Raw genomic sequence first — 21,643 nt, forward strand, 5'->3', positions numbered from 1 at the left:
ATATAGGAAAAGGGGGTGATTTGAACTTTTAACATGGAAGGGGTTAATACAGCGGTCTTCAAACTGTGGCCCTCCAGATGTAGCAAAACTACAACTCCCAGCATGCCCGGACAGCCAATGGCTGTCCTGGCATGCTGTGGATTGTAGTTTTGTAACATCTGGAGGGCCACAGTTTGAAGACCACTGGGTTAATGTGTGTCTTTCAAACTTTTATTAAAACTTTTTTTTTTTTTTAACACTTTATTACACTTATATGAGGAATCATTAGATTCCTCAGACAGATGAATAGAGTTCTATTGAACTCTATTAATCTGTGTGCTCTGTGATCCATTGATAGAGCCTGGTCCAGCCAGGCTCTATCAATGACAGAGCCGGGACAGGAGGAAGCAGAGGTAAGTCCTCCGGCTACCTCCATAGTGGATCGCCCCCCTGCGATCGCGCTGCAGGGGGGGGGGGGGGGGGCGATCCACCCCACTAGCCCACCAGGGAGCATTCACATGTCCCTTTAGACGCCGCTGTCAGCTTTGACAGCGGCGATCTAAAGGGTTAATAGCCAGCCGCGGCGATCGCCGCATGCTGGCTATTAGCGGCGGCCCCCGGCTACTAAGAACAGCCGGGGGCTGCAGAGTATGGAGCGGGCAGGAATCCCGAGCCCGCTCCATACATACTGCAGAGCGCCGCAAGCATCTCCCCGTGCAGATGCCTCCTCCCCTCAGCTCTCCGAAGCTACAGCTGGGGGGAGTGAAGGCAGAGGACGCAGGTCTGCACGGGGAGCAAGAAGCCACGCCCCCTCATCTCCCCCCGCACGTCTGCAGAGCAGGGGAGAGAAGACAAATACTGTACACAGCTTCTCATCTCCCCTGCTCTGCTTCGAAGGACACAGGCTGCAGAGTATGGAGCGGGCAGGAGTCGGGAGCCCGCTCCATACAGACTGCAGATCGCCACCGCACTTGTCAGGTCCGGCCCTGCTTGCCCGGCACCCAAAACTGCTAGTCCCGGGCGTCGGGCGATAGGAATTCCACATCCCTGCCTGTGTGAATATTACAAGGGCCCAGTCACCTACTCGCTGAGGGGCATGTAATCATTCAATGCCCACTACACTAAGGGTTACCATTGGATAAATTCAGGGGTCTGGTGAGCTGGTACCTTTTTCTAGTATGGTCAGCTTTTGACAGTAATACCCAGGTTTACATGGATACCTCGGATGTTTGGATGTTTTATAGGGAAACTGAGCATTGATATACAAGGTGTTTTGTGGTCTAATGCTTCATAGAAGAAAAGCTATTCCTCCATTAAATAAAGAACCCCTGCCAACAAGAGTCAGCTATACTTTATGTTTGATCAAGCAGAAGAAGAAAGTGTTTCTGTTCGTCTCCATAAATAAAGATGGCGACACTTAACTGATCAGTAATGGCAGATCTTTGAACACTGAGTTGCTTAAAACAGAACCTTCTCATTTACACAGTTTATGCCCTTTAACAGGGAAAAAAATCTAATTGTTCCATCAGCTGTACCATTTTCCATTATACAGACTTCCCATTCATCAAGTTAAATAATAACATTGTGTGAGTGAAGTTGACAGGTTGGCAGACCGCTTTAAGGAATTCAGCTTCAGATTTTACTCTCCCCAGATCTCTGATATGTTCTGGACATGGGATCAAATGCCATGTATACATTCAAGCACGTTTTACAGTGTGATGAGATAATCTCTACAACAAAGGTTCTCCATGTGCTCCTCAATCTAAAGTGTTTAAACAAAGGCATTTAATGCTTTTTGTTGTAATGAAGGTTCCCAACCCCTATTGTTATTATGTATCAGTATGATTTCATTCTTCCCCTGTGAATATGCTCGACAGTATTAAAGTACAGTGATACTGTGAGCTGCAGTTATTAAATGCTTACTGTGGATCTAACATTAAGACTAATTGTTTACTTTTGGATGGAAATATAAAGAGTTTATTTACATTTACTACAGCTTTTTACATTTTTTGCTTTTACTTGTGATGGAAAAAAATAAATGTTGCATCTATCCAACTCCACCGAATTGCATCTGACAGGGTATGTTGGGAGGCGCAGCTGGAAAATCATTAGTTGAAGACTAAGCTCGGGTTCACACTACGAAGCTTATGGCCCAGATTTATCAAAGAATGTCTATGGTAGAACTATTTTCCCACGTTTATTTGGGTGGTGGGTTTGACTAGCCTGCATCTTATTTATCAAGAAGATGCAGCAGGATGATGAATTTTGCACAGCTCTGCTGTGGTGGTAAAAGCTCTACCACATACACTTTTTCTAGACGCTTGGGAGGGAGGGAAGTAGACACTTTCCCGGGTCCTGAATTTGGCAGGTTAGGTGTTTTTACTTACAGTGGGGATCAAAAGTTTGGGCACCCCAGGTAATAATTTGTATTAACGTGCATAAAGAAGCCAAGGAAAGATGGAAAAATCTCCAAAAGGCATCAAATTACAGATTAGATATTCGTATAATATGTCAACAAAAGTTAGATTTTATTTCCATCTTTTACACTTTCAAAATAACAGAAATCTAAAAAATGGCGTCTGCAAAAGTTTGGGCACCCTGCAGAGGTAATATCTTGTACTGCCCCCTTTGGCAAGTATCACAGCTTGTAAACGCTTTTGTAGCCAGCCAAGAGTCTTTCAATTCTTGTTTGAGGTATCTTTGCCCATTCTTCCTGACAAAAGTCTTCCAGTTCTTTGAGATTTCTGGGCTGTCTGTCATGCACTGCTCTTTTAAGGTCTATCCATAGATTTCCAATTGTGTTGAGGTCAGGAGATTGTGAAGGCCATGGCAAAACCTTCAGTTTATGACTCTTGATGTAATCCCCTGTGGATTTGTGTCACGATTCGGCTTACAGGTTGTGGATCCACTGTGTCAGCGAGGGATTGGCGTGGACCGTGCTGGTGGACCGGTTCTAAGAGACTACTGGTGTTCACCAGAGCCCGCCGCAAAGCGGGATGGTCTTGCTGCGGCAGTCTCAACCAGGTCGTATCCACTAGCAAGGGCTCAACCTCGCTGACTGCTGAGAAGGCGTGGGACAGAAGGACTAGGCAGAGGCAAGGTCAGACGTAGCAGAAGGTCGGGGCAGGCGGCAAGGTTCGTAGTCAATATGGAAAGCAGGAGATCTGGTAACACAGGCTTTGGACAACACTAAACGCTTTCACTGGCACAAGGCAACAAGATACGGCCAGGGAGTGCAGGGGAAGTGAGGTGATATAGCCAGGGAGCAGGTGGAAGCTAATTAAGCTAATTGGGCCAGGCACCAATCATTGGTGCACTGGCCCTTTAAGTCTCAGAGAGCTGGCACGCGCGCGCCCCAGAGAGCGGAGCCGCGCGCACCAGCACATGACAGCCGGGGACCGGGACGGGTAAGTGACTTGGGATGCGATTAGCGAGCGGGCGCGTCCCGCTATGCGAATCGCATCCCCGCCGGCAATGTCAGTGCAGCGCTCCCGGTCAGCGGGTCTGACCGGGGCGCTGCAGGGAGAGAGACGCCGTGAGCGCTCCGGGGAGGAGCAGGGACCCGGAGCGCTCGGCGTAACAATTTGAAGGTGTGTTTAGGATCATTATCCATTTGTAGAAGCCATCCTCTCTTTAACTTCAGCTTTTTCACAGATGGCATCAAGTTAGCATCCAAAATTTGCTGAAATTTTGTTGAATCAATTTTTCCTTCTACTCGTGAGATGTTCCCTGTGCCACTGGCTGCAATACAACCCCAAAGCATGATTGATCCACCCCCATGCTTAACAGTTGGACAGAGGTTCATTTAATTAAATTCTGTTCCCCTTCTTCTCCAAACGTACCTTTGCTCATTTTTGTGGTGAGGACGTAGAAAAGGTTTTCTTCTGATGACTCTTCCATGAAGACCATATTTGTACAAGTATCTCTTTATAGTGGAATAGTGTACCACAACTCCAGTGTCTGCCAGATCTTTCTGGAGGGATTGTGCAGTCAAACATGGGTTTTGAATTGTTTCTCTCACAATCCTGCGAGCTGTTCTGTCTGATATTTTTCTTGGTCTTCCAGATCTTGCTTTAACTTCCACCGTTCCTGATGACTGCCATTTCTTAATTACATTCTGAACAGAGGATATTGACATCTGAAAACATTTTGCTATCTTCTTATAGCCTTCTCCAGCTTTGTGAGCGTCAACTATTTTCAGTTTCAGATTTCTAGACAACTGCTTAGAAGAACCCATGGTGCTGATTGTTTGGGCAAGGTCAGATGAGTCTGGGCATTTAAAACCTTTGAGATTGACATCACCTGGTCTTCCCAGATGATGATTGAGAACAATCCATGACACTGGCAGGTCTCAGCTGTGCAAAGGGGGCAGTACATGCTATAAATTCTGGAGGGTGCCCAAACTTTTGCAGACGCCATTTTTTTGTTTCCTGTTATTTTGAAAGTGTAAATGATGGAAATAAAATCTAACTTTTGTTGACATATTATAAGAATGTCTAATCTGTAATTTGATGTATTTTGGAGAATTTTCCATCTTTCCTCTGCTTCTTTACGCACATTAATACAAATTTTTTCCTGGGGAGCCCAAACTTTTGATTCCCACTGTACTTTCACTGAGCTGCCTGGACATTTTTACTTGCATTTTAGACGCTACAATCAAATTTTATTGCGGTGTCTAAGGGGTTAAAGCCGGGAATCACCGTGATCGGTGATGTCTGACATAAGAGATGGGTCCTGGGGGCACATAGCTGCAGGGACCCGCTATGACCCGCTCTCAGTTCCTGAGCACGTGTCATAGAAGGGAAGTGGGACGCTGTTGTCCACAAGAGGTTAAAGGTTGAATTGCGGAAGGTAGAAGTGATTCTCATGCCTATTGGTAGGTTGTGTAGATTTGCGCCTAAAAAAGTACCTTTGCGCAAAAAATAGCGACTTTGGACAAAAGTTTTAGATGTTAAATATGTGACCACGGCATGGTCAAAATGAAAAAGTTCTACGGGTAGGCAAAAAGAGTGAAACTGTCTATATCAAAAGATGCATAAAAGTCTCAAAATATGCTGCTTGCGCCTGAACTGTGCCTAAACATAGACAAAAAAAAAATGCTCTAAAAGCAATGATAAATCTCCCCCTATGAGCGGAATTCTGTTTTGAAATTCTCCTCGAAAATTCCAGTGCAGCAGGGTCCTATTGCTGGCAATGTGATTCCGTTATACAATGCACACTTCGGAATGTTAGAGGTGGATAGTCTACCGCTGAAATTCCACCACCAGAATGGACTTTCTCATTTCTTAGGGGCAATACAATATGCAGACATTTCCGTCTATGGGGACAGCAATGTCTTCACAGTCTGTTGATTCAGTCGGCTCTGGCCACACTCTGAAGCTTCGGACAGAAGTTTTTTTTCCGTCAGGAGCTAGGTGCTCAGACTGATTCAGTTGGCACCAGGCACAATGCTTTTCCGAGAGGATTTCATTAAAAGAATGAACATGTTCATTCTTACCGCAGAGTCCGAAATTTTATTTTCTGCAGCAGATTTTTTTGCTGTGTAAATTCTGCCATGTGCACGGTGCAGCAGGATCCTATTGGAAACAATATGAGCCTGCTGCAGCAAAATTTCCAGACTGAATTTTTACACTGTATTCCTCTCAGAAATTCTTCCTTGTGAATAGGCCGTAATGAGGAAATTTATCAAAACCCTTTCAGAGGAATCAGATTGCTTCTTACATTTTTAAAATTGCCTCAATCTAATTGCTATGGGCAACTGGTCAGCTCTTCCTCTGCACATGATGTTTTTGTTAATCTCCCCATTAGACTAAGTTTCCACTTGCAAAAAGCCTCCCAAAAAAGCCACAAATGCCACACACTGTTTTTTTGTTGTAAAGGAGCCGTGACCATATGTTAGCCGAAAGTCAATGTATGAAACGCCAAACCCACTTTACGTTTTTTCCTTTGGCATTTTTTCACTCATCTTTGTAATTCTTCTGAGGTTTTGGACTCAGTAGCAGTTTTTTCCAAAATTTGCTAGAAATCCTTGAGTCACATGATGAAAGAATCACATGACTTTTCATAATGAATTGGATAATATAAAGAACAGATGCTACTTCTTCTCCTTTTTTAAATACACTCCTGGTGTGAAATGGATAAAAAAATAAAAAAGACAAGGGGTAGCAGCAGTTCTTTATATTATCTAAATAATTTCAATCCACACATGGTTTTGGCTTCGAAGCAGCTGCACAAACTGCAACAAAACAAACTCACAAGTGATCAGAATTACAATTGGGTGCCAAGCAGTTTTGTTTGACTGCTTGGTATGGGGTTTCCCAACCTGGGTGCGTCCAGCTGTGGCAGGCATCCTATTTGGGAAACACTGGCTTAAAGGGGTACTTTGGTGAAAAATATATTTTTTTTAAAATCAACTGGTGCCAGAAAGTTAAACTGATTAGTAAATTACTTCCATTCAAACATTTTAAACATTCCAGTACTTATCAGCTACTGCATGCTCAACAGAAAGTTGTGTTTTTTTCAAGTTTGACCACAGTGCTCTCGGCTACCACCTTTGTCTGTGCCAGGAACTGTCCAGAGTAGGAACAAATACCCATAGAAAACCTCTCCTGCTCTGGACAGTTGCTGACACGGACAGAGTTGGCAGCAGAGAGCACTGTGGTCACACTGGAAAGAACTACACAACTTCCTATGGAGCATACAGCAGCAGATGATAAGGACTAGAAGGATTAAGATTTTTAAATATAAATAATTTACAAATCTGCTTAACTTTTTGGAACCAGTTGATTAAAAAAAATTAGTTTTCCACTGGAGTACCCCTTTATTACTTGTGGATTCTAGGTACAACACCATTACCCCAGCATATTCTCTGAAATACTCGGGGAACTAAACTTGACAAATGTTTGGCTTTTGGCTTGCGATATCGAGACTGCATAACAAATTAAGGTGATTTTACAAGTCAAATTGGAAGCGATGAAAATAAAAAATGCACTGAAGTGCTTAGAATAAGCAGGATGTGGTATTTAATCAGCTACTTTTAGAATAAAAATTAGTGACTAAACAATAAGGCTTTATGTGCCTTTCTAAAATCTGATGAACAGAAAAGTCCTTTGCTTTCTGTTCCTTCCGCCTTCGCCTTTATAGTCTGATCTCTGGTGTGCGTTTCTGTGGTAATATATGCAACATAACTTCTCCCCATGATCTTCATCCTTCCTTTATATTTAATGGCATGCATTTCCAGTCTTTCCCTACTGCATATTAAACACTATTTGTCTAGCTCAATGCTAATATCTGGCTACACTGGTTGTCATTGTTTGCCTTAATGTTACCACTGTTAAGAATATTTTTATCCTGTTTGTTAGGATTAGGTAGCATATTCTTTTGTCCTATTGCATTTACAAACCCCTAAGATCCCATCGGTCATGGTCATTGAATGACATCTAAAATCAACCATTGATATAATGATTTGAGACCAATCCAAACAGTGTTCCAATATTTTCTGTATTCATGTTGGTGATCTGGTTGGTAATACCTACATTTATTTAAAATAATGGGAAAAGACTGTTGCAGATATTGTTCATACATGTTTAACTGCACTGAATTGAGCTGTGGATTTGCAGTGGTTTATGGCCTGTCAAGGAGGTAAGATTTCTCCTTGAGGAGATCACCATTACTGGAGTGTGGAGCTTCAAAGACCATTAGGACTCCACTGGGCATTCTGGGAAGAGGAAATCTGCAAAGCAGCTCAATCACACTACCTTTTCATGTAGTTTTTTCAGTTTTTACTCCAACTACAAAGTTTTACAAACTGATTGGGATTTAATGCCAAGCCAGAGATCTCTTCAGAAGTAAAGTGTATCCATATCCAGATGGAAAAGTGGTGTTATCAAGCTGCTTTGCCTATTCTTTTTTCCCAGAATGCCCTGGGAAGTGCAAACGGCCTTCAAAGCTCCACACACCAGTAATGGTGATCTCCTTAAGGAGAAATCTTAACCCCTTACCACCTAGTCGACAGTCCTCTCACAAGCTAAGCCAGAACACCCTGCTCTGTACTGACGAGGGACACCACCCCTGAAACAGTGCTGTCTGCAGACTCTTTCCTTCTGGAGAGATCTCTTGCTTGGCATTAAACCTCAATCAGTTTCTAAAAGTCTGTAGTTGGAGTGAAAACTGATGTTTAGTGAAAACTACCTAATAAAGGTGGTGGGTTTTAGTTATGAATTGCAAAAGGTAAAATCTGCAGTGAAAATTGGTGGCTTTACCCCCACAAGAATGAGCATGCTGAAATTTAAGAAGTTCATACCATGATCTGTTTTCTGTACTTTATGTTTCCTTTATGTAAGGGTGGGATTTTGAATACCTCATCCACTTTTAACATAATGTTAAATGGTTTGTTACCTTAAAGGGGTACTCCGGCCCTAGACATCTTATCCCTTATCCAAAGGATAGGGGATAAGATGTCTGATCGCGGGGGTCCCACTGCTGGGGACCCCCGCAATCTCTCATGCAGCACCCCCTATCATCAGCCTCACGGAGCGAAGATCGCTCTGTTTCTGATGACTCACGAACAGGGGGCCGGAGAATCGTGATGTTACGGCTCCACCCCCTTGTGATGTCATGCCCTGCCCCTCAATGCAAGCCTATGGGAGGGGGCTTGACGGCCTCTACGCCCCCTCCCATAGACTTGCATTGAGGGGGTGGGGCGTGATGTCATGAGGGGGCGGGGCAGTGACATCATGATACTCCGGTGCCATGTTCGTGAGATCTTTGCTCCGTGAGGCTCGTGATTGGTCCTGCATGAGAGATTGTGGGGGTCCCCAGCGGTGGGATCCCTGCGATCAGACATCTTATCCCCTATCCTTTGCATAGGGGATAAGATGTGATGTGATGTAAAGATGTGATGTGGAATTTGCTGCAAAACCACTGCATCTGAACATAGCCTCAGTAAGGGATAAGGCAAAATAATAGATCTTAAAGCGTTCGGGTAATTTATATCAACTTTTAATATATTGTCCAGACATGCAAACAAGAAAATTACAGCTGCACTACTAGCCTTAATTTATTTGTGTAATATTACACACTTAAAATTGCAATACTGCTATAGAGAAAAAAAATTAATGTTCTTAGCATAACATTGGGCCTCATAGTGTGTACTATTCCACCAAGGTGAGGCAACCTTATTTGGGGCTGACCCTACACTATATATATATATATATATATATATATATATATATATATATATATATATATCTTCTTTTGGGTTAGCGCTAAGCCTACAATTTCTGGGGTTGTAAGATGGAGGCAGCCACTCCTCCACATGAATGTTATAAAATTACAAGTGCACACTGCTGTGTCTGAAATACAAAAGCAAAAAATAAAATTACAACAGCACACTACCAGCGCTGTAATGCATGCATAAAATGAAACGTTTATAATTGCAATACTGCTATAGAGAAAACATATAGGTTCTTGACACACCATTTAGCCAAATAGTGTGTGCCATGCCACCACGGTAAGGTGACCTCCCTTGGGAGAACCGCTGTGATTGCAAGTTATAACCCGGTAAAGCGTGCTTCACTCCCCAGCCAACTTCCCTATCTGACTCATTCACTCAATTATGATCTATGGTAAATTTATCGGATTTGACATCTGGGGAGTGAAGCGCGCTGCCACACACTTCATTAGGTTATAACTTGCAATCAGGACAGACGCCCTTGCAATGTAAACTTTTGACATGTCTTGGCGACATGTCGCAAGTTTATATAAATTACATAAAGGCTTAAATTTGAGTTGCCGTATTAGTCCAGTGATGCAAATCATAAAATGTTGCAGTATCTTGTAATACCTTTTTTATTGGACTAACAGAATTTTGTAGAGAAGCTTTCGGGATTCCTCCCTTTATCAAGTCCAAAGCAAATCTAAGCTCACAAGTAGAAGACATAGGTTACATCTCACAAATATGCAGGGGTTAAGACAATAGATGTAGAGAATTCACACTAAGATAGGCCATAAATTGTCCTGTTATCAACTGCCATAAAGAAAAGGACTACTGCACCCCAGTTGGACATCATTTTACCCAAACAGGCCACTCCATACATGACCTTACAATCAAGATACTGAGAGGGAACTTCAAAAACACACAAGAGAGAAAGACATTTGAAGCCAAAATGATACTGTTTTTTGACTCGAAACAGAGGACTCAATGTGGATTTGAGCTTCTTATCTCATGATCAAAATTTCTTATAACCTGTGCTGTACTGGATTCTCTTATAACCTGTACTGGATTCTCTTTTACATCTCACTTTGTCCTGCTTAATTATCAGTCTCTCCCCTGCTCCCCCCTCCCTCCCATCCTTATCTATTTAGTCTGTGTTCCCATAACAGGACAATTTATGTCCCATCTTAGTGTGAATTCTCCACATCTATGGTCTTAACCCCTGCATATTTGTGAGATGTAACCTGTGTCTTCTACTTGTGAGCTTAGATTTACTTTGGACTTGATAAAGGGAGGAATCCCGAAAGCTTGTCTCTACAAAATTGTTAGTCCAATAAATAAGGTATTACAAGATACTGCAACATTTTATGATTTACATAAAGGCTTTAAATTGCTAAATCTTGCAGCTTACCTCTTCAGTAGGATAATGTTAAAGAATTACTGCCATTTAGAAAAAAAATTTACCATATCATTGACATGTCATCACATCACCAATGAAAACTTTTGACATGTCTCCATCACTTGTCAAAAGTTTTTCTAAGTGACAGTAATGCTTTAAAGTGACTGAAATGATAGCAAACTTGTAAAAGTGTACTGCATTATCTGTTTCAGATCCAGAACTACACGATGATGATAGAGAAACTTCAGAGCGATCTAGATCAAGCCAAGCGTTCTCACACTGCTGACCTAGAAAGGTGGAACCAAAAGGCTTCCCTCCTGCAAAAAGATCTGAGCTCTGAGTCTTCACAACATCAAGCAGATCTTCTGAAAATGCAAGAGTGCAAGGAAAAAATATTCTCTCTTGAAGAAAACTTAGACCGTGCCGAACTTGTGTACCAAGATGCAAAAAAGAAGGTAATGAGCCAAGCAAACAATTTCATATTCAGATGGCAATAGAAAGTTTTGAGCTGAAAGGCAAGCACGCAATGTATATGTATTTAATGCTCACTTTATGTCACATATTGGCAGAGAAGAAGTGCACACTAATCTCACCTGCTCCCCTCTCCCTGCCTACTTAGGTACCTGCCCTAAACGACAGGTCCGTAACCATGAAGACAGTCCCTTCCTGTATATGTGAGGGGCGTAATAGTCAAAATAATAAACTATAATGAGCCTGACTAGGTCCGGGGACAGTGGGATAAAAGACAGACTAACCAAATAAGACTACACACTCACACAATAGTCCACACAATACTCATGTGGAAGTCAAAGTACCAAGTCGCTAATACCAGAGAGAAGTCGAGATGAAAGCCAAAAGTAAAAGATGCCGATTATACAGGAGAAACAGGGAATACACACTAGCTACTGGAGCAAAAAAAAAAAACTCTTTCACAGGCGCTGACTGAGAGTCAGCTGCCAGGTTAAATAGGCAACTCACAGGTGATTTCATCAAGCGGTCAGCTGACCAGCTTGACAGATAGGTGTAACCTGGCAACAAAAGCAAACAAAGAACCTGTCGGAACCTTTTAACCCTATAGGTTCTGACACTTTCTTTGCTTAGATAAACTTAGGGGGAGATTTATCAAAATCTGTCCAGAGGAAAAGTTGCTGAGTTGCCCATAGCAACCAATCAGAGCGCTTCTTTCATTTTGCAGAGGCCTTGTTAAAAATGAAAGAAGCGATCTGATTGGTTGCTATGGGCAACTCAGCAACTTTTCTTCCTCTTAAAGTTTATCTCCAGTCCAGTCTAAACTCAAAAAACACAAGTGATTTATAAAGTGCTTGTAAGTGTTTCCTACACTACAGGAATGTTGGTCACACCAGGTCTGTATTGTGAAATGATGTAGACTTGGTGCAGGCACAAGCTACACCTTCACAGGGGGCTTTCCCAAAGCTATAAAAATAATCCGTGCAACAAGTTGTGCAGTTGCCGATAGCAACCTATCAGTTTGTTTCTTCGAAGGTCTCTGAACCATCATGCCCCCTCCCATGGAATTGCATTGAGGGGGCGTGGCCGACCCCCGCAGTGTGAAAACAGCGTTTATAACATTTAGTTCCTTGCTGGCCAGTGGAGTTCCCCTTTAACTGGTGTCTGAACTTGCTGTCTGCTCTTCTGCTTTTAGATTGAGACTCAAGAAGAAACTATACAAAATCAAAATATGGACATAGAACAGCTACAGCAACAAGTCCGAATACTTGAGAAAAATGTATTAGAAACCCACAACCAGGCCAAAGCATCCGAGGCTGCTCTAGAACAGTATAAGAAGAAGTGCCGATCCACTATGGACACCATGAAATCTCTAGAGAAGCATGTTGGGACCCTACAACAGCATGTGACAGAATCTACTAGTGAGGTAATAAAATCATTAATTGGAAATTGTACATATAGCTGTGTCCGCACTTATCTTTCCTTAAAGAGGGCCTGTGGGAGATACCAGCATATATAGATAGCCCCCCTGTTCTGGAGATATAGGGCACATTATCCACTCTGACAGTCTTGCTACTTAGATGGGCGGGATGGCATTGTACTGTGTGTGCCATATTCCCAATAAAAAAAGGGGGGGGGGGCGGGCGGGCGTACATATTTAATGGCTGGAGCCTGTATGTGAGATGCAAGATCCTGTTTCCTGTTAACTAAGCGTTGGCCAGAGCTGAATAAACTCATATCACAGAAAATAATAATGCTTATATATGTTACTCACACGGTCTTGCAGATGATTTGCATGTCTTTTTGTGTCTAATTTTTGTATTTGGCTCACAAATACCTTCATTCTGCTACTCACTTATTCTGATATCCACTTCCAAGAAAGGGGCTTGTCCCACGCAAGTTTTGAACCTGCCCTTACTCACCATGCATTCACTTTCTTCCTCCGTCTGCTGTGCTGGGTCTCTTCATCCAACCACTGCAGGCTGCTCTGTATCCCCCTTTCTCTCTGTTTTCATGCTGCAGTCTGATAGACAGGACAGGACAGGAGTGAGCACAGAGCAGTGCTAGTCCCGCCCTAACTTCCTGGACTTTTTCCCAGCTTGTGCTTCAGCTGCAGCCGGAAAGGATTATGTTCTAGATGGTATAGGGAGTTGGGAGTTGTAGTTTTGCGACAGCTGGCGGCACATTGGTTGGCAAACACTGTTTTAATAGAATAGGTGCAGTTTACAAGCATTGTAGAAGAAGCCTGGTGTTGAGGATGAGCAGTCGGCAGCCCATTATAACAACATTATGTAAGTGAATTGCTTTCAAAACTGATTCTTAATATGTTCTTAAAGATGATTTCAAAGGTGGAGCTTTACTATAAAAGAGATGTTATGTAGCTGTGTAAAGTAGAACTCCTCTTTCTTGTCCTGGTGGGTTATAGCACTCTCTTAGTTAAATAAGAAATGTTCAAAGTTCTGTTCAAATGACTTCACTCTTAGATTTAATTTCATCAGAAAAGAAAAAGAAGTATTGGTGTCACGAACATATTTATACTGAACATGGATTTTATACCAAAAAAAAAAAAAAAACATAAAAAAAAGAATCTGAACTTTTTATTTAAGAAAGTGCTTTAGGACAACTGTAAATGAATGATGAAAGGCAGCAATGTTTGAAGAAAACAAAATCTGGAATTAATTCTTTTTATCCGTAACAGATTAAAATAGTGTTTTTAACTTCTACTATGATAGCGCTCTCTGTAATACTGATCTTGTTCAGCCACATTTAGAACTAAAAACCTCTCTCTCAGGATGCCTGGTAGAAAAATAATTACTGGCCAAGATCAAAGATGACTTTTTAGAGAAGAAAAAAAAAAAGGACCACGAAAATGTGCATTGTCAATTTTACTTTGTAAGAAAATAATCTACTAATGACAAGGTAAATAGGAGATTTTTTTTTTACTCACCATAAAATCTCTTTCTCGTAGCCTTCATTTGGGGACACCTATACTGATGGGTATATGCTCTTGCCACTAGGAGGCGCTGACATTAGGAAAAAAAGTTGGCTCCTCCCTGGCACGATAAATCCGCCCACTGGAAGTGAGGTAATCAGTTTTGTCACAAAGCAGTAGGAGAAGCCTGCTTTGTGACAAGACGGAAGACGGACACGGAAGAATTAATGGTCAAGAAAGGAGCGGAAGACCCAGAAAAGGAGCATCCCTGAACACCAGGGCAGCCAAAATGGGAACTGAAGATTAAGGAAGACTTACACCCGATGGGTAAGTAAACCCAACAACCGCGAAATGCTCCAGGTGACAAACATCCTTGCCAAAACCAGAAGAAGTGCGGTACAGAAAGACCGCCCCATGAATGGATCGCGGATAAGTCTGAGTAGGACCACTACACATGCCCGAGACCTCAACCATCACTAAGGCCCAAGGAACCAGGAGGGCCGACTTAGAAAAGAAGGCACGCCACAGCATCCTAGAATATTGTCCAAGACAAGGAGACCAACCGGTCTTGGACCCAGCGGTCCAAGTGGACCAGAGAGCTCCAAAACAACAACCATCAGGACGGGAACGGAGAGGGAAACAAAAGGGAACCCGGCTCAGACTCCCAAGCTCTGGACAGGAAGTTTACTCCAGAAGACTGTGGTATCAGTGTAGCGCAACTGACACCATCAAGGAAAGAAGGAACACACCTTACTAGGGAGATTGTGTCGAGGGGGGAGGAGAGCAATGGCAGGACCCAAATGACAGACAGTGGCTAGACCGGCCATCGCCGAGCCATACCCCTCCAAGAAAGGAGCATGAGCAGCAGTAGATAACCAAGAAACAGAAAGAGAGTCAGGCTGCAATAGTGGTCAGGAGGCACACAGGCATAGTCAGCGAAAGGCTCTTTTGATTGCTCCCAGGGAAAAACAAGGGCCCAGCTAGAAACCCCACCTATATAGCGGGAAGAGAGAGAGCTCCAACTCGGCAGTAGAAAGTGCCCAGGGAAAAAGTCCCCCTAGTGGAGGGGAAAACAAGGGGTGGAACTCAGGTACCAACCATGTCAAACCCCCATATCCCCATTGGATTGACAAAGTGTGCCAGGTACTGTAGGAGCAACAGATAGGCACCAATGGATCCAGTCTGGCCATGTGTAAGGCGACAGACCAGGCGCCCGAGACACCCTGCACAGGAATGCGCTGAACTGACTGACACCGCGCTAGGCCCCATGCCAGAACAGAGGGGCTCAACCACCGCAGACCTGTGGAAACAAGACTACAGGAAGGCCCAGGGAACACCCCACCGACAGAAAGGAAGGTGGGCTCCACACGTGCAGAGGGACTGTAGTATACTTAGGGACACAGACATGGATTCCTCACGCCAGTAATGGGGTACCAAGACAGCAGATCTGAAAGAAACAGCAGACATCCAAAAGTCCAGCAGTATGGAAGACAGGCTCAGCACCCAACGGTGTGTCACAACCATGCCCCTAGTAGACCAACGTGGAACTCTTAGAAAGGGGAACAGAGAGTGCTGCTGCTGTATGTGTGAAAGTCCATGGAACTTGCGGAAAACGCCTACACCCCATCTCCTAAGGGTGCTTCACAACAGGACTGCTGTCGCAGACGAGAGATGAAGAAAGCATGTGGGGCAGGAAACATGTAGGCACAGTCTGACAACAGGTATATATTTATATATATGTATATATATATATATATATATACATATATATATATATATGGGTCCCCAAGAGAGAATGGGGACAGTAAGGACCAACACATGCGGGCAGCCCCAGGAGCGATGATAGCTCGGAGCAGCACACTGAGAAGGCCCTGCTAAGCCGCTGCGCAGGTCTGGGGCCAGGGACTAGAGTGGACCGGATAGGAAGAGCTCTAATGGGGGGCATACTTGTACATACTCACCTGCGGACACCATCCTTTATACTCCCCTCAGGCGTCTTCAACCAGCTTAGTAGGGGACCCGGACCCAGGATACAACCTCCAGGCGCTGGCCGTTGGCGAGAAGGGGTTAACAGTACATAACTCGATGTCTGGGCCCTTTCATCGCATATGGGGGAACAGTGAGCGCCATACTCCTGAACCCCCACCTGAAAAAGGGAAACAAAAGAGAAGAAAAACCTAACTAAACAGCCCTTACTAGAAAATAATAAAAAAATCTCCCAGACCTGTGTCTTGCCTCCTACTGATTACCCCACTTCCAGTGGGCGGGTATATCCTGCCAGGGAGGAGCCAATTTTTTTTTCCTAGTGTCAGCGCCTCCTAGTGGCAAGAGCATATACTTATCAGTATAGGTGTCCCCCAATGAAGAGCAATCAAGAAAAGACTGCAACCTTCTTCTATTCTTTTGTACCTACCTGTCTTCATCATGGTCTACGATTCCTCAAAAATAAGTCAATTGTAGTTATTTCTGTTTTCTGTGTTCTGATTTAGATCCTAGATACAGTAATATAATATTATTTTGTCAGTTTGTTTCATGTTGTTTTAAGTGATAAATGTCTGCTGTGGGAAGACATAAAAACGTAATAAAATGTAAAAAAAAAATTTGAAAAGCCTAAATATAGACCAATCACATATAAAATTTAAAGAAGTAGGACAGGGGATGAGTAGCTGATTGCAGAGGGGCGGCTGGTCTTTTTGGAGCTCCCATAGGAATGAAAGGAGCGTATGACAGCTGCAGCACACACTCCTCAGCACCAGGACCCATCCCGGTGATTGGGGGGGGGAGGGTACGGTCACAGTGGTCGGACCCCCGCGATCAGCTACTTAAGCCCTATCCTGTGGATAGAGGAAAAGTTATTTTTTGTGGAGATCTCCTTAAGCAAGATAAAGTAAAAACATTGATTATTTTGGTTACAAAGGTGCCTGTCCAAGGCCTACCCCTATATTACGTTGGAAGCAGAAAAAATGGGCAAGTGTAAGGACCTGAGCTAAGTCTAACAATGACCAAATTAAGATAGCAGGGATAACCCGTAGAAAAGATGAGATGAGTCAATGTTGGTTGAACCCTTATTTTAAAAAATACTGAGAAACAGTTAAGGGAACCATCTCCCAGGGTCCTACAGTGTCAGCACATAAAAGTGCAGGGTATTGACGCTAAGTTTGAGCACTAAGGGGGAAATTTATGAAAACCTGTTCACAGAAAAAATTGAGCTGCCCATAGTAACCAATCAGATCGCTTCTTTCATTTTTCAGAGGCCTTTTCAAAAATGAAAGAAGCAATCTGATTGGTTGCTATGGGCAACTGGTCCACTTTTCCTCTGGACAGGTTTTGATAAATCTCCTCCTATGTTTTTCTGTCTCTGGTGGTTAAATGTGGTAGTGTTAGACTGGGTTCACACTACGTTTTGAAACTACGGGAACTGGATCCGGCTGGGGTGAAAACCGGGCGCTCCCGTATCCCAGCCAGACCCGGGCCATATCTCATTCATTTCAATGAGCCAACCAGAGTTACATAGTGTTTCCGGTCCGCTCATTTTTGCCCTGTATCCGGTTTTAAGTCCGGTCTGAAAACCAGATACGGGGCAAAAATGAGCTGACCAGAGTCATTATATAGGCCAGAGTTTTAGGCCCGGTCTCAAAATCAGTACCTCTCATGATCTTGTTAAATTTTATAGTCCTTCCAGTACACTGCCCCCATCATGATAAACCCCTGCCTTTATTTTTTATTATTTTTTGGTTTTCTACCTTGATATTGCTCTGTATTTTCTGCTCAGTCAGATTCATAGACTGGGAAGGGGCATTACCCAGCAGGCGTGACATCATCTGAAGTCATACAGGGGAGAACTTCCTCCCTCACTCTTCTACACACAGCCCAGAACAGTTCATTGTGAGAGGCCCTATGGTTAGATAAGGCTGCACACACACCCTCAGCACTCCAGACTGCATTTCCTGATTTTGGACTTCTGCCAGACCAGCAGGAGTCCAAAGTCTGTGCAAAAGATTGGGGGAAATGTGCTCTGGACAGGTAGGGAGACACCTAGTGGCATTTTTTTTTAAATACAAATAAAACATAGAAAACAAAGTACTGTACATTAGAATTTTTTTTTTATTTACCATAAGGAGTGCAACAGCAAAAATTAGTTTTAATGAGAGTGCCCATTTAAATTGTAGAAATAAGTACAAAAAAGGGAATTCATAACAAGTGTATATGATACAAAATATTGATGGGAGGTCACAACATTAAGAGTAGCAGTAAAAAGGCATTGACGTCCTAGATATAATAAGAGCAGGCAACAGGCACAAGTTCAGAATAATCACAGTGATGGCATCAACATCAACCAACCTCCATTTCCTCATGTAATATTGGGCAAGAGCGAGTCAATCAGTGAGTACGAAATCTACTAGGGGTGGAATGAGTAAGGAAGGATTGATGCAACGAACCCCATACCATGTCAAATTTCCTTTCACACCCCCCATGCTTAAACACCAGCTTCTCAAAAGGGATAATTTCGTTAACTAAGGATTTCCATTTATTAACAGTGAGGGGCCTCAGATTTATCCACCTAATTGCAATAACCTTTCAGGCCATAAAATGGGACTCCATAAGAAAAATGCATTGGTAATGTGTAATGTTACCACACTTCCTCATCTAAAAGAGGGGTGGGAGTGTCAGAGGGACAGTGGTACCGAGAGCTAGAGATAATACTGAAATCATGTCCTCCCAATAGGAACTTATAGAGGAATATCATGGGGGAGATTTATCAAAACCTGTCCAGAGGAAAAGTTGCTCAGTTGCCCATAGCAACCAATCAGATTGCTTATTTCATTTTGCAGAGGCCTTGATAACCTCTTAAGGACATAGCGGGTCGGTCCCAGCGGCTAATGAAAGCCGGGACCCTAGGCTAATAGCGTGCGGCACCGATCGGTGTGACACGCACTATTAACCCTTTAGACGCGGCGTTCAAAGTTGATTGCCACATCTAAAGTGACAAAAATACACTCCCGCCTGCTGAGTCGGGCTGATAGGGACCATCGCAGTGAAATCGCAATGTCCCGATCAGCTAGAACGCGATTGGAGGGTCAGTTACCTGCCTCCATCGCGTCCGATCGGCGCTTGATTGCTCCAAGCCTGAAATCCAGGCTTGAGCAATCGACCGCCGATAACACTGATCATTGCCATTTTAATGCATGGCAGTGATCTGTGTAGAAGATCAGTGTGCGCAGTGTTATAGCCACTAGAGGGGGCTATAACACTGCAAAAAAAAAAAAGTGTGAAAAAAAGTTAATAAAAGTAAGAATCACCCCCCTTTTCCCATAAAAAAAAAAAAAAAAAAAAAAAAACCTGTGTATATAAAAATAAACATATGTGGCATCGTCGCGTGCGGAAATGTCTGAACTATGAAAATATATCATTAAATGAAACCGCACGGTCAATGGCGTATGTGGAAAAAATTCCAAAGTCCAAAATAGTGTATTTTTGGTCACTTTTTATATCATGAAAAAATGAATAAAAAGCGATCAAAAAGTCAGATCAATACAATAATAATACCACTAAAAACTTCAGATCACAGCCCTCATACCGCCCCATACGTGGAAAAATACAAAATTTATAGGGGTCAAAAGAGGACAATTTTATGCGTATTCATTTTTGTGCATGTAGTTATGATTTTTTCCAGAAATAAGACAAAAACAAACCTATATAAGTAGGGTATCATTTTATCGTATGGACCTACAGAATAAAGATAAGGTGTCATTTTTACTGACAAATATACTGCGTTAAATTTTGTTGCACAACGATTTTTTTCCGTTTCACCGTGGATTTTATGGCAAAACATAAGCCATAATATAGAATTTTTATAATTTTTAAAAGCTAAGGAGGAAAAAATGAAAGTGGAAAAACTGAGTCCTTAAGGGGTTAATAATAAAAGAAGCGAGCTGAATGATTGCTATGGACAACTGGGCAACTTTTCCTTTACACAGGTTTTGATAAATCTCCCCCCCCCCCCCCCCAATGTGCCAAAACTCAGGTACCGGCATTCTACATGTATCGCACTTGGTGGTAGCATAGTAGCCTATTCTATGGAGCTGCACTGGAGTTAGGTAGCTCTGATGTATCATAAACAGATCTACTGGACAACTGTAGGAATTTCAGGAACAAATCTGACAAATGTGAACATCCCCTTGTAAGAAGACTCCCTTATATACTGATATTGTTAAAGAGAAATTCTAAAAAAAAAAAAAAATTGTATTTCTATAGTATGAGTTGTTTGTTTCGGTTGCCCGAAACAACTTCCCTCCTTTATTATGTTCAGTAACATAACCACTTTGCTACCAAAAGACCCAACAGGCTGCACATGTGCCAAATCCCCCAGCAGCAAGATTTCTTCCCCTCTCCTGCACATGGCACGGTTGTTTGTTTCTGAAATAATGTTGGCCGCCATCCAAGCAGCTGATTCCACACATGGAATGTTGAGCGTGGCCACGTGCCAAGGTATAGTGCGCCTTCTGTGTAATGAGCACTGAATTAAGCATCAGTGCCTGAGGAAGTGTGTTGTGGGGTAGCTCTGCTTGGAACATCGATAGGAACAAAAAAGTTAATTACTGTTCACTGGCATTGTGCAATACGTCATTACTTTTATATGCCGGCTAATTATAGCTAAAACAATTGAGGAGATCTTAGCTAATTAGAACACTCGAGGGACCAGGAACACATGCCAAGAATCACTTGGGCACCGTTAGAACCAGTCAAGAGAGTTGGCTTTGTTTCATATTGTCATGTAATTGAGACATCTGAAGAGAATAACAGGTTTTGGATAGTAAATGAGCGCCGCATAATTTTTGCCGAGTTCCTTTGTAGTGACGAATTTAATCAGATTACATTTATAACCGTAATTAATTTTATCAGCTGCTAACTAATGTTTCCAGGGCATCGTTGACAGACTACATTAGAAAGTAAAATAATCTGTGTGCAAGCTTTCTTATTTACAGCCCAAGGAATGAAGCTATTAGGTTTTTTATTCCCCTTAAAGGCCCGGTTTGCAGATTACATTGAAAATAGTATGTTGTGCTAATTTTTTTGGACACCATGGGGGAGATTTATCAAAACCTGTCCAGAGGAAAAGTTGCCCAGTTGCCCATAGCAACCAATCAGATCGCTTCTTTCATTTTCAACAAGGCCTTTGCAAAATGAAAGAAGCAATCTGATTGGTTGCTATGGGCAACTGGGCAACTTTTCCTTTGCACAGGTTTTGATAAATCTCCCCCCATATCTGAAACCTGACAGGTCCTAGTTATGGGGTCTGTTGGGCACCATTGGGATTTGTCAAGTGGTAGATACGGCATTGCGGTTATTTTTGTCTCTGTAATGAAACAGAAATATGAACATAGGATGAACAGAGCCTCAACATGTATCCCTAGAGATTTAAGATTCCTGTGTAGCATACATAGTTATTTCATATTTACTCTATAAATGTCCTCTTTTCAGATCAAAGGAATTGTGTATGGATTGGGAAACACAAGTTGCATTTTCCTATAGAGCTTTTTGGTATTCTGGAATTTTCCAGCATTTTGCAGCCATACATGCTTTATATCGTTACTCACTGAATTGAACAGTCAACGACCACAGACCACCTCGCTCTCACCATTATATTCAA

At 42.7% G+C, this 21,643-nt stretch overlaps 1 protein-coding gene across 7 annotated transcripts in view; it reads left to right on the plus strand.

Moving 5' to 3' along the window:
* LOC130274181 (cingulin-like) overlaps positions 1–21,643 on the plus strand; it is a 419,288-nt gene that overhangs the window by 71,664 nt on the left and 325,981 nt on the right. For all 7 annotated transcript variants that reach the window (XM_056522196.1, XM_056522193.1, XM_056522192.1 and 4 more), the window contains 2 exons: positions 10,805–11,047; positions 12,256–12,486. In XM_056522196.1, the coding sequence (XP_056378171.1) occupies positions 10,805–11,047; positions 12,256–12,486 (474 nt within the window). The remainder of the gene's footprint in view (positions 1–10,804; positions 11,048–12,255; positions 12,487–21,643) is intronic.

The sequence above is a fragment of the Hyla sarda genome, chromosome 5, assembly GCF_029499605.1.
Source record: "Hyla sarda isolate aHylSar1 chromosome 5, aHylSar1.hap1, whole genome shotgun sequence".
In the NCBI taxonomy this organism is placed as follows: Eukaryota; Metazoa; Chordata; class Amphibia; order Anura; family Hylidae; genus Hyla; species Hyla sarda.